Source organism: Monopterus albus, unplaced genomic scaffold, assembly GCF_001952655.1.
Source record: "Monopterus albus unplaced genomic scaffold, M_albus_1.0 scaffold334.1, whole genome shotgun sequence".
NCBI classification, from domain to species: domain Eukaryota; kingdom Metazoa; phylum Chordata; class Actinopteri; order Synbranchiformes; family Synbranchidae; genus Monopterus; species Monopterus albus.
Window position 1 is genome coordinate 81501 of NW_018128214.1, and position 12678 is coordinate 94178.

Below are 12678 nucleotides of genomic sequence, written 5' to 3' on the forward strand. Positions count from 1 at the left end.
CCGAGTGTGAAGCGGCTGGGATGAGAATCAGCACCTCCAAATCCAAGGCCATGGTTCTCAGTCGGAAAAGGGTGGCTTGTTCCCTTCAGGTTGGTTCGTCGTGGTGAAGAAGGAGCTGAGCTGTAAGGCGAAGCTCTCGATTTACTGGTCAGTAAAAGCGGAGGAGCTGAAGGAAGTGTCTCAAGAGAGGGAAGTCTGGGCATCTTTGCTTAGACTGCTGCCCCCGCGACCCGGTCTCGGATAAGCGGAGGAAAATGGATGGATGGATGGACTATTGGGATGTGAGCTCAAGGATAGGACATGAATTCAAGAGGTGTCTTTATTCTGTTCTGATTCACCTCCATACCTGTTGCTCTAACTTTTTACCTCTCTGTCTATACCTGTCTACCTCTTGGTCTCTGTAGGTGCTGAACCCTCTTCTGTTTCAGTCTCAGCCATCTCATTCTCTTCAAGTTCGCTTGGCCAGTTGTCGAATTCTAGGAAAAGTCACCTGCAAGTTTGATTCTCACATGTGAGCTATTGCAAAATAGTTTTCAAAAAAGTATTGATCGTATACAGCTAATGGTATATATTTTTGAGCCTGGTGTGTTGTCATACCTGGTCTGACACTGACAGGTGTGTTTCCTGTGTATTAGAGTGAAGAAAGAGCTGCTGCCATTGGTTCGGTCCTTATGTCAGGATGTGGAGTATGAGGTCCGAGGCTGTATGTGCCGTCAGCTGGAGAGCATCGCCAGGGCGACCGGGTAATCACCAAGCAAATGCCAACCAAACACAAACCAAATGCAAACCAAATAATCACTTGTCTCCTTCAGGGTGGACGACACCAGGACAGAGCTCCTTCCTGAGCTGGTGGAGCTCGCTGAAGATGAGGATAGCAGTGTCCGTCTTGCAGCCTTTGATACCATCATCAACCTTATGGATATGATGGACAATGGTGAGTCAGCAGGTGGAGCTTTGTTCAGAGACCCCTCTGAAAGCGCTCAGTTTAAAGCCCCCTCCTCTATGTAAAAGCCATGTTTAAAATCCCCTCCTCTCTCAGATGATAGACTCCATGTGGTGGTTCCTCTGGTGATGTCGGTGTGCGAAGCATCATTGCAAGGGGATGAAGCCATTCAGGCATCTTTATCATTCCAGTTTGGAAAACTCTGCACTGGACTGACAGGTGAGCCTCAATCACACAGTAGAAACTATGGAAGTGAATCCCTGCCAATATGTTTGAAAGTGCAAAAACCACATAGAGAGCTGCTCAGCTTGCAATTCAGGATTTGAGAGTGTACATGCACAGATTTGTACACACAGAATCAGATTTCAGAGGCTGTGCTTGCTGCTCACTCAAATCATCTGTTACACTCAAAATTCTCTCCTCCATCAGTCTCAAATTTGGTTCTGCTCTTACAAATTCATGCTTTGTCATTTAACTACTTTGCTGGTCCAGGACTGTACATAAGAACCCCTGTGTTTGAATATACACTGCATGTACAATTATCAGGCAAGTGTGTATTTTGACCATTTTGTTATTTCTATACATGGTTTGCAACCCCAAGTTATATAAACTTGAATGCTTTCTGGATTTAAGGTGAATTCTCAGAGTACATGTATTTGTGTAATGAGGGAGAGTATGGCCTAAAGAGATTAACACCCTACCTGAAGGTGTGAAGAATTATTAGGCAGCTTCTTTACCTCAGGCAAAGTGGGCCAAAGAGATTTAACTGACACTGAAAAGTCAAAAATTGTAAAAATGCCTTTCAGAGGGATGCAACTCTTTTGAAATAGCTAAACAACTGAGGCGTCACCAGACTACCAAATGTTTTGTTGCAAATAGTCAACAGTGTCACAGAAAACATGGAAAAGACACAAATTAACTGCTAAAGACTTGAGAATAATTAAATGTGAAGTGACCAGGAACCCATTATCCCCCAGTGCCATTATATTCCAGAACTCCAACTTACCTGGGGTGTCCACAAGTACTAGGTATTCAGTGCTCAGAGACATGACCAAGTTAAGAAAGGCTGAAACGGGACCACCACTGAACAAGACTCACAAGCTGAAATGTGAAGACTGGGCCAAAAAATATTAGAAGGTTTTAACCCTAGGTTTTATAGACAGATGAAATGAGATTGACTGTCAGTGGACCAGATGGATGGTCCCGTGGCTGGATCACTAATGGACACATGGCACCACTTTGACTCAGACAACAGCAAAGTGGAGGAGGGGTAATGGTATGAGCTGCTATTATTATAGTCCACCAGGTGGACCTTTTTGGGTTGAAGATGGACTTAAAATCAACTCCCAAACCTACTGCCAGTTTCTAGAAGATACTTTCTTCAAGCAGTGATACAGGAAAAAGTCAGATTCAGGAGGACCGATGTGGATTCTCTCCGGGTCCCGTATCAGTGGACAGGCTGTTTACTCCTGCAGGGATCCTGGAGGGGTCATAGGACTTTGTCCATATCTACAAGTATTTTGTGGACTTGGAGTAGGTTTATGGAGCATGTCCCCCAGGGATCATGAAGATGATACTGTGGGAGCCTGGGATACTGACAAACTACAAGTCTTTGTGTAACCAGAATTAGAGCTGAGCCTCAGAGAGCGCTGGACTACACCAGGTTTATTCCTCTCACCAATTTAGTTTGTGGTTTTCATGAACAGGATCTGAAGGTCTAGTTGCAGTGTGGTGAGTTGGAGTGGTGACATCATGGTGTTTGTCGTTGTGCTTCAGGCTCTCTGTCAGATGAGCAGAAGGGTCGGTTGCTACACAGGTTTAAGGCACTGTGTGTCACTGGTCTGCAGACTGAAGGAAACCAGACTGATGGCAACAATGAATCAACGCTGACCCGCTGCAACTGCTGCTACAACTTACCGGTATAGCCGCTCGCACACTCAGCAGAGCATCAGAGTTCAGTTCAATCTTCAGTCTTTCAGAAAGTTCATATCACTCTTCTTTCTCTCTCTTCAGGACATGGTGGTGTTTGCTGACTCAGCCCACTTCCTGTCAGAGCTCTACTCATCCTTCTCCAGCCTCTGTTGTGACCCAGAGGTCAGCGTTCGACAAAGTGCTGCAGCCAGTTTCCACCAGGTCAGGCAATGTTGTATTGCATCTATAACATCCTGATGTATCTGTTCTGTACAGTTGCGCAGCTGAACACGTAAAGTTTGTCCTGATGGTGGTGCTAAAGGAAAGATAGTCTTTAAAATCTGAAGATTCATCCCACGAAACACACAGGCAAACCATTCTTAGGTTCTGCTTCTCCTTGATGAAATACAGCCACAAAATTCAACAGACAGGAGATGAAAGAAAGCTTCCAATTATTTGAATGTTTGATTTCCCTGGCTGCTGACTTGCAGATGTGTGGATATTAAAAACACTGTTCTGTACATCAATCTATGGTTTGTAAGAAAATTTGTTTTTTCTGATGTCACATGATGGCTCCTCATCTTTCGATTGACCCTTCCCCGCCCATCAGGTGGTGAAACTGCTCGGTTCAAATGTCCATGTGGTCCACAAAGAGCTTCTAGCTCTGCTGCATGATGACGCTCTGGAGGTGAGAGTCCACACCAACACTACTCTACCAACCAGGAGGCAAGGAAACATTTTTAAAAACTTCCCTTGAGGACATGGTTTGAAAACCCAAATAGCAAACTACGAGTGGCAAAATAATAAGTAGTGAGCTTTTGTTTCAGCCATGTATTTGTTACATTTTGTAATTATTACTTTTAATAATCTGTAGCTAACAAGCCTGTGAGTCTATCCTTTATTGATTATTTTATGCTGTTAGCTTTGGAAGGTTTTGTTGCTCGAGTCAGGTGCTTTTGTATTTCAGCTGTTAGTTTTACATGCACTGAAGCTCTTGTTGTTGTTGAGGTGTTGGATGCTTTAATGAATCACCTGGAGGAAACTCTGGAGGTGGTTCTGTCCAGAGAAGAAAACCTGACACTGGACAACAAGGTGAGAAAACAAACCTTCAACACTAAAATTAGTGGCTTCTTCATGCTCTCCTGATCTCCGTTTCCTCCTCATCAGTTCCCGGAGCTGCTGTCGGCTTTGTTGTTGGCAGAGCAGAAGGTCGGATGTACTCTGCGTTGGCGGCTGCATGAAAAGCTGCTGCAGCGTTACAGCTGCCTGGCCAGACTGCTGCCTGGAGAAGTGTTGCACCAAAGCTTTACCCCTCGCATCTTCGTCATCCTCACCACCAATGTCAGCACAATAAAACACAACAATAGATAACACAAAAAACAGTTAAACCAGGTGACCAAGTAACCTCTCTTATGGTTGTTGGTTGCAGAAAGTTTTACCAGTTCAGAAGGAGGCAGCTCGAACCTTCTGCATGTTTCTCCGCTACAATCGCAAACAGGAGCAGCGTCAGGATATGATGGAGCGACTGATCCAAGGTCAGAACCCACTGGTTCTTCAATCCCAGGTGCTCTGAGTAGGCCACATATAAACAGGTGACCTCACGTACCTCAGTGTGATGTTTTTTGAAAGCTTTTTCAAATCCATCACAAACTCCCAAAAGTAGGGCTGGGCAGGGCTGGGTATCATTCCAAAATATTTGATATACGTAGGTACCGATACCCAGTTCCTAAACAACATTTTTGATACCAATTTTGGTACAATCAATAAAAAAAAAAATATACGTACAGTGTTGAAGGCCACGATGTCCTAACCCCTGGACATAGGAATAAAGCTTAACCTCTCCAACTAAGGTGGCATAATTGAAACATGTTAAAGCTCCAAGCACTGCTTGAGGTTTTCTGGTGGAGATATTCACTCAGTAACAGACTACCATGAAGCTGAGAACAGAGTTCTCAGCTTCATGGTAGTCTGCTCTGCAGACCTACATTTTTGTACAAATCATTTATATTTTGCAATTCGTCGTCCCTGGTAGGCTAGTGGTTAAGGCGCAGCAGCGAGAGTGCTGCGCCCTGGGTTCGAATCAGGGTTGTGTCAGGAAGGGTATCCGGTGTAAAACACGGGCCAAATATCAACATGCGAGTCGTCAGTGTGACGATTCGCTGTGGCGACCCCTAAACGGGAAAAGCCGAAAGTGACTTTCTTTCTATTTATATTTTGCACTTCCTTGGCATTTTGTGCACTCAAAGCAGTTTCATAACAAAAAGTAAACCCATTTACCACAGCCCTAAGTTCTGTTAACATTAACATCCTTAAATAAAAATGTCAAAAAGCACTTTTTGAAGTAATTCAATTGATTCCGTAAAAGCGTCTAAGCGCGACACACAGCACTACCAGAAAGTAAAGGGACAGCTGCAGTCAGATGTAACTCGGTATCTGTTCTGTGTCTGTCAAATACTGAACAAACATGAGAAGACTTTTCATAGGATGTCAAACTGATTGTTGATGGTTCATCTCAGGGTGTTTCTGACTGACCCTTAGATCTGGCTCAGGGTCGGAGCTACTGGAACCGTCTGAGGTTCCTTGACGTTTGTGAAACGGCCATTGAGATTTTCTCCAGAAAATATTTCAACAAGCACTTCCTGATTCCGGCGCTGGAGCTGGTCCACGACCCCGTTGCCAATGTCAGGTAGCTCTGTCCACTCTCAGGCAAGTAATATCCATCTTCTCAACACCAGATCTAACACACCTGTCTACCTGTCAGGTACAAGCTGTGCCAGTTGTTGCCCAGGTTACATATGTCACTCCGCCTGCCGGCTGATAAACAGCTGCTGCAGCAACTTGACTTTTGCATCCAGAAACTTCTCTGCAGAGAGAAAGACAAGGACGTAGTGGCAACAATCCGCAAGGTAACATTTTTACTACCAGAAACCAGTTCAGACCCACTGTAAGAGGACTCTGTGGGTCTGAGATGAACCTAGTTTATAGAGTTTATAGTTTAAAAAGAACTTGTTTATATTGGCCTTGATGGATGAAAATGATTAATGATGGATTAATTGTGTTCATTATTGTTTTCAGATAGTGTTGGAATTGGATAAACTGGACCCCACAGAGCTGGTAACCAATGCATTTAATAAAAACATGAACTGAAGAATAACTCATTTTGTTTCTGTTCTGTAACTTGGTATCTGTTGTTACTCTCAGAAGAGGCAGGAGAGGGATTTATTGGACCAGAAGAAGGAGAAGGAGGAGACTCTGCTGCTGGAGATGGTTAGTATGAACCTGCTCATCTTCAATCCGAATCACTTCCTGTTTTGCTTTAATGGCATCTCCTCTGTTATCAGGAACTGCTGGAGCGGCAACAGAATGAAGGCAAACTAAACTCTGAGAAACATACAGAAAGAAAACGTGAGCTAAACCATCCTGTTTTATTTTTGCATCAAAGGTCTCACGGGGGGTCTGGTTTATGAGGATTTGTGTTTTGGTAACTTGGATTACTGTGTTCCATCTTTCTCTGTCAGGGAGGGACAGTAAAACCAGTCTATCTGCAACCAAATCCATGTCTGTGTCCTCGTCTGGAGCTGCCTGGTCTTCCTCTGGTAAGATGTATGAAATCAACCTACCTGACTATAGTGGATATTTTCAGGTTTAAATTTCAGAGTCAAAATTGAACCTCAAGTAGGCAAAGTGTTTAGAACAGAAGAGTGACTGATCATCTGTTCTGTGTCTACCTCCTTAAGGTAAGGAGATGAGGAAGGCTAAACTCTCGCGGAGTCGATCCCTCAGCAGTCAGCCGACAACGTCCAAACCCGCCAACTCAGACAGACCTCTGTAAGACTTTTAAACTTCCAGTTAATACCAGTTACAGTTGCTTGTATCTCAGGGTCGTGTGTGTGGGGTGAACTGGATGAGATACAGTACATTGGCCCATTGATACTACAGATGTTGTACTACACTACTGTGATTCAAAGGGAGATAATCCAGAAGGCAAACATGTGCTCAGGGTCCCTAGGTAATAACTGAAGGAATGAAATGGTCAATCCAAGTAGCTGAGACGAGTTTCCTCCGCAGAGCATCAGTGTTTGATTGTTTGTTGTGTCTTGTTGCTTTTCTTCTTTTGTCTCTCCTCTATCCACTCACCCCAACTGGTCAAGGCAGAAGGCCACCCACCAAGAGCTGGGGTCTGTCGGAGGTTTCCTCCGTTAAAGGGAGTTTTTCTTCCCCACTGTTGCCAAGTGCTGCTCAGGGGGATTTGTTGTTTTTTTTTTAAAACCTATAATAATAATAGTAAGGTCTAGACCTGACTTTGTAAAGTGTCCTGAGATGACTTTTATTGCCATTTGGCACTATACAAATAAAACTGAATTTAACTGAACTGGAACCTCATCAAATCATACACAGCAAGGGCCACAGACCATATGCAGTGAAGACATTTCTCGGATGGGTCACTGACAGGTACTGCACCTAGCCAAGAAATGATGAATCACTCGGTCAGTTTCATTTCAGTTTCCAGCGTGGAGAGTCTGCTAATGCTGAGATGACACAGGAAGAATGTCAGTTCCTTAAGCTAGTGAAAGAACCCACACAGATGGTCACTACTGTATCAGACTGCCTCTGAAAAACAAAGACAGAAATGCCTGATAACAGATCTGTAACAGTGCCTTACAGTTCTCAAAAGGAAGTTTCACAAGAACCCAGGCTTTCACATGGAGTACAGTGAATTTATGAAACAGCTGTTAGAGAAGGGATATGCTACTAAGGTACCTGAAGATCAACTTGCCATCACCGTTGTGATGGCAGAGTACAGTTTAATTCTCATCATGGGGTATACCATCCCAGAAAGCATAAATTAAGAGTTGTTTTCAACTGTACTGTTTCATACCAAGAAGTATCACTGAATATTCTACCCTTCAAGGTCCCGACCTTACCAACAAACTCACTGGAGTGCTGGCAAGGTTCAGGAAATAAGCAATAGGCATGATGGCAGATATTGAATCCATGTTTTATCAAGCTCAAGTGCCTGAAGAGTACTTGGATCTGCTGTGGTTCCTGTGGTGGCAGGATGGTGACCTGAAGTCAGAACCAGCAGAGTACACAATGTGCACTTGGTTTTCTGATTACGGGGTTACAGTAATGACAAGGACAAAGCAGAGGCGGAGCCAAGAGGAGCAGGGGCCCAGGGCTACCCTCAGTCTGGCCACCCCTCACTGCACAATATTTTGGTTCGTTGATTTTCCTTCATGGGGAACCATTTCTCTCTTGCTGCAGTTCCCATGGGGATGCTTTTAAAAAGCACACAACTAGTTGCACTGCCCCTCCCGTCTCACCTGCAGCCCAAGTTTGAGAGGACATAGGACACAGGACACATTTTGTAGCAGAGTTCTGCTGATGTAGGATAAAACCAAAGTCACTCATGGCTGTATACGTTGAAAGACATTTCACTGAGAACAGTGTTGAGCTTTATCTTTGGGTATTTTATCAAGCTGCATGTTCAAACGTATGAAAGGTTAAGGTATTCTTAACGTTTCTTGTTTTGTGTTTCAGGAAAGTTAAAGAGCTGAGCAGTACATCTGGACCTGGGAAGTCCTTGTTACAGAGCAAAGGTACCACCTACACCACAACAATCAAAGATCAAGTATCAGTTTTCAGGACTACTGTCACAGTCAGGACACTCCATGTCATAGTCTTTATTCTTCTTGTGTTTTATAGAGGACTCGAGGACTGCCCACTTTACCATGGCAACTCAGTCCACCTCCTCCATGCCGGTCCTGATCCGCAGCAACACAACCAGCCTCTTGGACAGAGCCAGTCCACTGGACCACAGAGACCAGAGAACCAGTACACTAGATCACAGAACCAGTAATATGGACCACAGGAACAATATGGTGGACCACAGAACAAGTACAACAGACCAGAGAACCAGTACCTTAGACCAGCGAGATCACAGAACTAGTGCCATCGACCAGAGAGACCAAAGAACCAGTACCTTGGAACAGCGCAGTAAAACGATGGACCGGGGTTGTGGGGTAAAGGATAACCAGTCCAGAAAGCTGTCAATGTGAGTCTTTGCTAAAGTGCTCTGCTGATAAAACCCTTTGAGTTAATGGTCACATATGGTTTTTTTTACAGGTTTCACAGATTATGACCCAAAGACCCCCCAGGCCAGGTGCAGGAGTGGCCCCCAAATTGATCAAATCATAGGAGCCTTCATGGATCAACATTTGCGTCACCGGAGGCAAACTGGTCTCCGGTGACACAACAGGTTCCCTCCTTGAATTACTGTTGTCATTCAAAGAGGGAACCTGTACAAAAGCACCTGGATTCCTTTCATAATTCAAAATGGACCCAATGTTTTGGTCTTTGTAGCTGCATTTCCACCTAACAAGTGGCAAAACCAGTACTTTGCCTACATAACCTCCTAGGCTGACACGGACCATCCTACTTTGCTTTTCCACTGTATTTTCCCAGTGTTAAGAGGAGGGAGGGGCTGCGCTCCTCTCCCAGCTGAGCAGAGGATGTCAAAAGCAGAATTAAGAAATCCAAGATAACAAGACAAAATGAGGCTTGACCTAGTCAACTAGGTGCATCCTGGCTTAATGTGTTTCATGAAGGCAAAGCCAGGTTGAAGTGCAGCTAGGTGAACCCAGGTCTGAGTAAATCCGGATGAGTGTGCATTCACGGCTTTCTTCAACAGACCACAAGGTCAATCACAGATTCACTGATGCCGACACAGAAACTGTGTTCCATTTGGCCATGCTGGTGTTAAGTAGTGCCCAACTGGCACTGTGCTGGTCGGATTAGGGTTAACGCTTTGGAACCGTTATCTCTTGGGTCACTCTTGGGCCACACCCAGGTGGTACCAGCAACTTGTCTACTCACTCATTTCATTTTAACTGCAAAGCCACTTTTACCTTATTCATCATTAAATCAAAATCCATGTTACACTACTTTTATGTTTAGCTTCATTATCCTTCATTTCATTACAACTCATTAAGCAAAACATACTAAGAACATCATATAATCATCGTTTAATGATTAGTTAAATTTCCTACTTTATGCCTTTATATGTTATATGCCTCTTGCCGTGTTCCTTCTTGTTAGCAACTTCTAAAGTCGATAAATCCACAGCAAGTAGAGCTTAACTCATAGGCCTATTTTGGGTAACTGATGTCTTGACTATGAAATCAAAAAACAAAAAAGCATTGGTTTCCAATTGGAGTGACTGCTGCCAGAACAGATAAGGCACCAGGATTAATCAAGCCTGGCTGTTTGCCTGGTCTGGAGCAGACTGGCTGCAAAGAGTAAAGCTACATGGTCATTTATGTGCCACTGCTTTTGTGAAACCGAGTCATGGCTAAATTAATCCAGGATAACTGGAAAATCCAGGATTAATCCACTATCTAGGTTTTGCAAAAGATCACTTAAATATAAAACTTTGTGTTTTCAGTTTTTATTAATGATTCATTTTATTTTGTTTTAAATTGACAGAAACAGGAAGTCAAATTCTTTCAGCGTCCAGTCGGGACGAGACTGAAGGTTATGTCATCATACCTCCACCAGGCCATCATCCAATCAGGGAACGGTTTTAGGACATTACCCACAATTCAACAGGACATCATCTCTGCCTTACAGTACTGAAAAGAGACTTCTGTATCTGAGCACTGTGTATTCTAATGATTCATCCTGTCACCTGACCGGTTCAGTAAACTTCAAACATACAAACTGTTGCTGTGTTCTTACTGGTTGGTGGTTTCAGCTGCTGACATGATTGGTTGGATAAATGCTGAGGCTATCTTCTTTGTGTGGCTTGAGTGCAAGCATGTCAGAGGTTTGATGGCATCATGTGTTGGTGAGCTGCAGAGAAAAAACTTTTTACCATTTGGGGGAAGAAATTATTTTAATGTTTGGGATGCAGATGGTTTTAAAGAGTACTACATATTTAAATACAGCAGCAAAAAAAGTCACAAGTATTTTTAGGCAGGAATACTACAGTACACAGAGTATGACATATGTCATGCTAACATGCTAAGTTGTCCTAAAAGTCCAGCTAAGGCTGATGGGATATTGTTAGTCTGTCTCAACATGTTTCAGTCTTGTTTAGACCTGGTAGGTCACCTTTAGAGAAATGTGGTTACACTTGTAACTAATGAATTAACGTCTCCATCAGAAGGTGAACCTTAAGCTTCATGTTTCAGTGTCGAGGAAGATATTTACATCCCACACCTGACAATGCTTAAAACTACCACATTATGATGAGTAGTAGTAATTCTGTAAATTGCAGTAGTTTGTAGTTCTGGTTTTCCCACCTACTACTAGCACTCGTGATGCTGTAAAATCTCAGATTTTTGCAGATTTTGCTGTCGAGCCTCAGCGGGGAAAAGATTATAACAAAGAAGCTGAGCTTTTATGAACACCGTGTGAGTTGTTTGATGCACCTTTAGTTGTGCACCACTGTGGCTATAATGTCACCTCACAACCCCACAGGTGTAGCATCTCTCTGAAGCGGAACTTAGTCACTGTGCTACTTTGAACTTTCTGCTAACATGCTGATGTTTAGCAGATATAATGCTTATGTTTATCATGTCAGTTTAGCCTATTAGCATGCTAACATTGGCTAACTAGCAGTAAAAGTGTACAGGTGAAGCTGATAGAACATCATTAGTTCTGCAGGTATCTGACCACAAATTAAAGTACTGAACATATTTAAAATGTTAATCTTATGATGGTGCTAGAAAAAAATCAGGAGCAATGAAATCATAGTTCATCCTGAGGGGAACATGAACCATATTTCATCACAATTACCTAATGGTTGCTGAGATGTTTCATTGGAAGGTGAGTCAGAGGCTAGAAACTAGCGTCAGAAAAAAGTAAATGTAATTTAAGGTACCATAAATATATTTTGTTTTCCTTTTAAATTTTCTCAAGACGTCTCAGACTGATCTCCCAAGCCCTAGGGGGTCCCTACCCTCAGGCTGAGACACCGGACTAGAGGACAGTGAGTGGATTTTCTCTAGAAGTAAACACTCGAGACAATAGAATAACACTAGAACAACAACAAAAAAAACTGCCTGTGTATCTTTTTAACTGTTTGAATGTAAATCTGACAGGTGTTAGTCGGGTGGGTGGAACCTCTCAGGTGAACTTTGTTGTTTTATTTCTTGGTGGGGTCAACGACGCGACCCATGAACAGCAGGCTGCTGGTGGGCTGCCAGTAGATGATGAAGATGAAAGGTCTGTTGATGGTCAGTCGAGGAGGAAGAGTAGAGAACACGCTGCCTCCACCTCCTGTGGTGATGTCGCTGCTCTCATCAACAGATATGATGGATTTATGAAGCACCTGAAGATAAACACACAAACAGTTCAAAAGGAAATAAATAGTTTGTCTCTGCATTATGCAGGACAGAGCTTTCCACAATACCAAAAACAAATACAGAAATAATCAAAAACTTTTTTTAAAGTAAAAAGATGATCAGATTTTATTTTAAAGTTCAAAGAAAAACAAATGAACACAAGTTAGACCACACATTTTAAATTTCTCACAATCTTAAGAGATATTGTTCCAGTATTTTTCTCTGGATAACAAAAGTTAGCAATATTTTTCACTGTTGAGTGCTAGATGAAACAAAACCCTTCACTCAAAAAAAAAAACTCCTATAAAAGGTTTTTCTTGTTAAATCAAGGTTTTTCCCCATCAGGAGAACCTTTAATTTGATGTGTGAGCTTCTTAACTTACCTCTGTCAGTTTGGGGCCTTTAGCCCCGCCCATGTTACTGATGTCAGCATCGTCCTGAAACACCTGAGTGATGTCAAGAGTTTGCAGGACGTCA

General features: G+C 43.1%; 2 protein-coding genes across 2 annotated transcripts in view; one reads left to right on the forward strand and one right to left on the reverse strand.

Moving 5' to 3' along the window:
• Positions 1 to 10627, forward strand: part of ppp4r4 (protein phosphatase 4, regulatory subunit 4) — a 24815-nt gene extending 14188 nt beyond the window's left edge. Inside the window, exons 5-24 of the mRNA XM_020624669.1 lie at positions 405 to 511; positions 636 to 743; positions 813 to 934; positions 1040 to 1162; positions 2720 to 2862; positions 2957 to 3076; positions 3465 to 3542; positions 3863 to 3946; positions 4022 to 4195; positions 4284 to 4389; positions 5393 to 5540; positions 5616 to 5760; positions 5930 to 5968; positions 6056 to 6121; positions 6196 to 6259; positions 6373 to 6450; positions 6592 to 6682; positions 8396 to 8454; positions 8561 to 8909; positions 10340 to 10627. Of these exons, the coding sequence (XP_020480325.1) occupies positions 405 to 511; positions 636 to 743; positions 813 to 934; positions 1040 to 1162; positions 2720 to 2862; positions 2957 to 3076; positions 3465 to 3542; positions 3863 to 3946; positions 4022 to 4195; positions 4284 to 4389; positions 5393 to 5540; positions 5616 to 5760; positions 5930 to 5968; positions 6056 to 6121; positions 6196 to 6259; positions 6373 to 6450; positions 6592 to 6682; positions 8396 to 8454; positions 8561 to 8909; positions 10340 to 10385 (2250 nt within the window). The 3' untranslated portion in view covers positions 10386 to 10627. The remainder of the gene's footprint in view (positions 1 to 404; positions 512 to 635; positions 744 to 812; positions 935 to 1039; positions 1163 to 2719; positions 2863 to 2956; positions 3077 to 3464; positions 3543 to 3862; positions 3947 to 4021; positions 4196 to 4283; positions 4390 to 5392; positions 5541 to 5615; positions 5761 to 5929; positions 5969 to 6055; positions 6122 to 6195; positions 6260 to 6372; positions 6451 to 6591; positions 6683 to 8395; positions 8455 to 8560; positions 8910 to 10339) is intronic.
• Positions 10628 to 10729: 102 nt separating this feature from the next.
• LOC109974467 (protein Z-dependent protease inhibitor-like) overlaps positions 10730 to 12678 on the reverse strand; it is a 5691-nt gene continuing 3742 nt past the window's right edge. Inside the window, exons 8-9 of the mRNA XM_020624670.1 lie at positions 12585 to 12674; positions 10730 to 12188 (exon numbers count right to left, since the gene is read on the reverse strand). Of these exons, the coding sequence (XP_020480326.1) occupies positions 12003 to 12188; positions 12585 to 12674 (276 nt within the window). The 3' untranslated portion in view covers positions 10730 to 12002. The remainder of the gene's footprint in view (positions 12189 to 12584; positions 12675 to 12678) is intronic.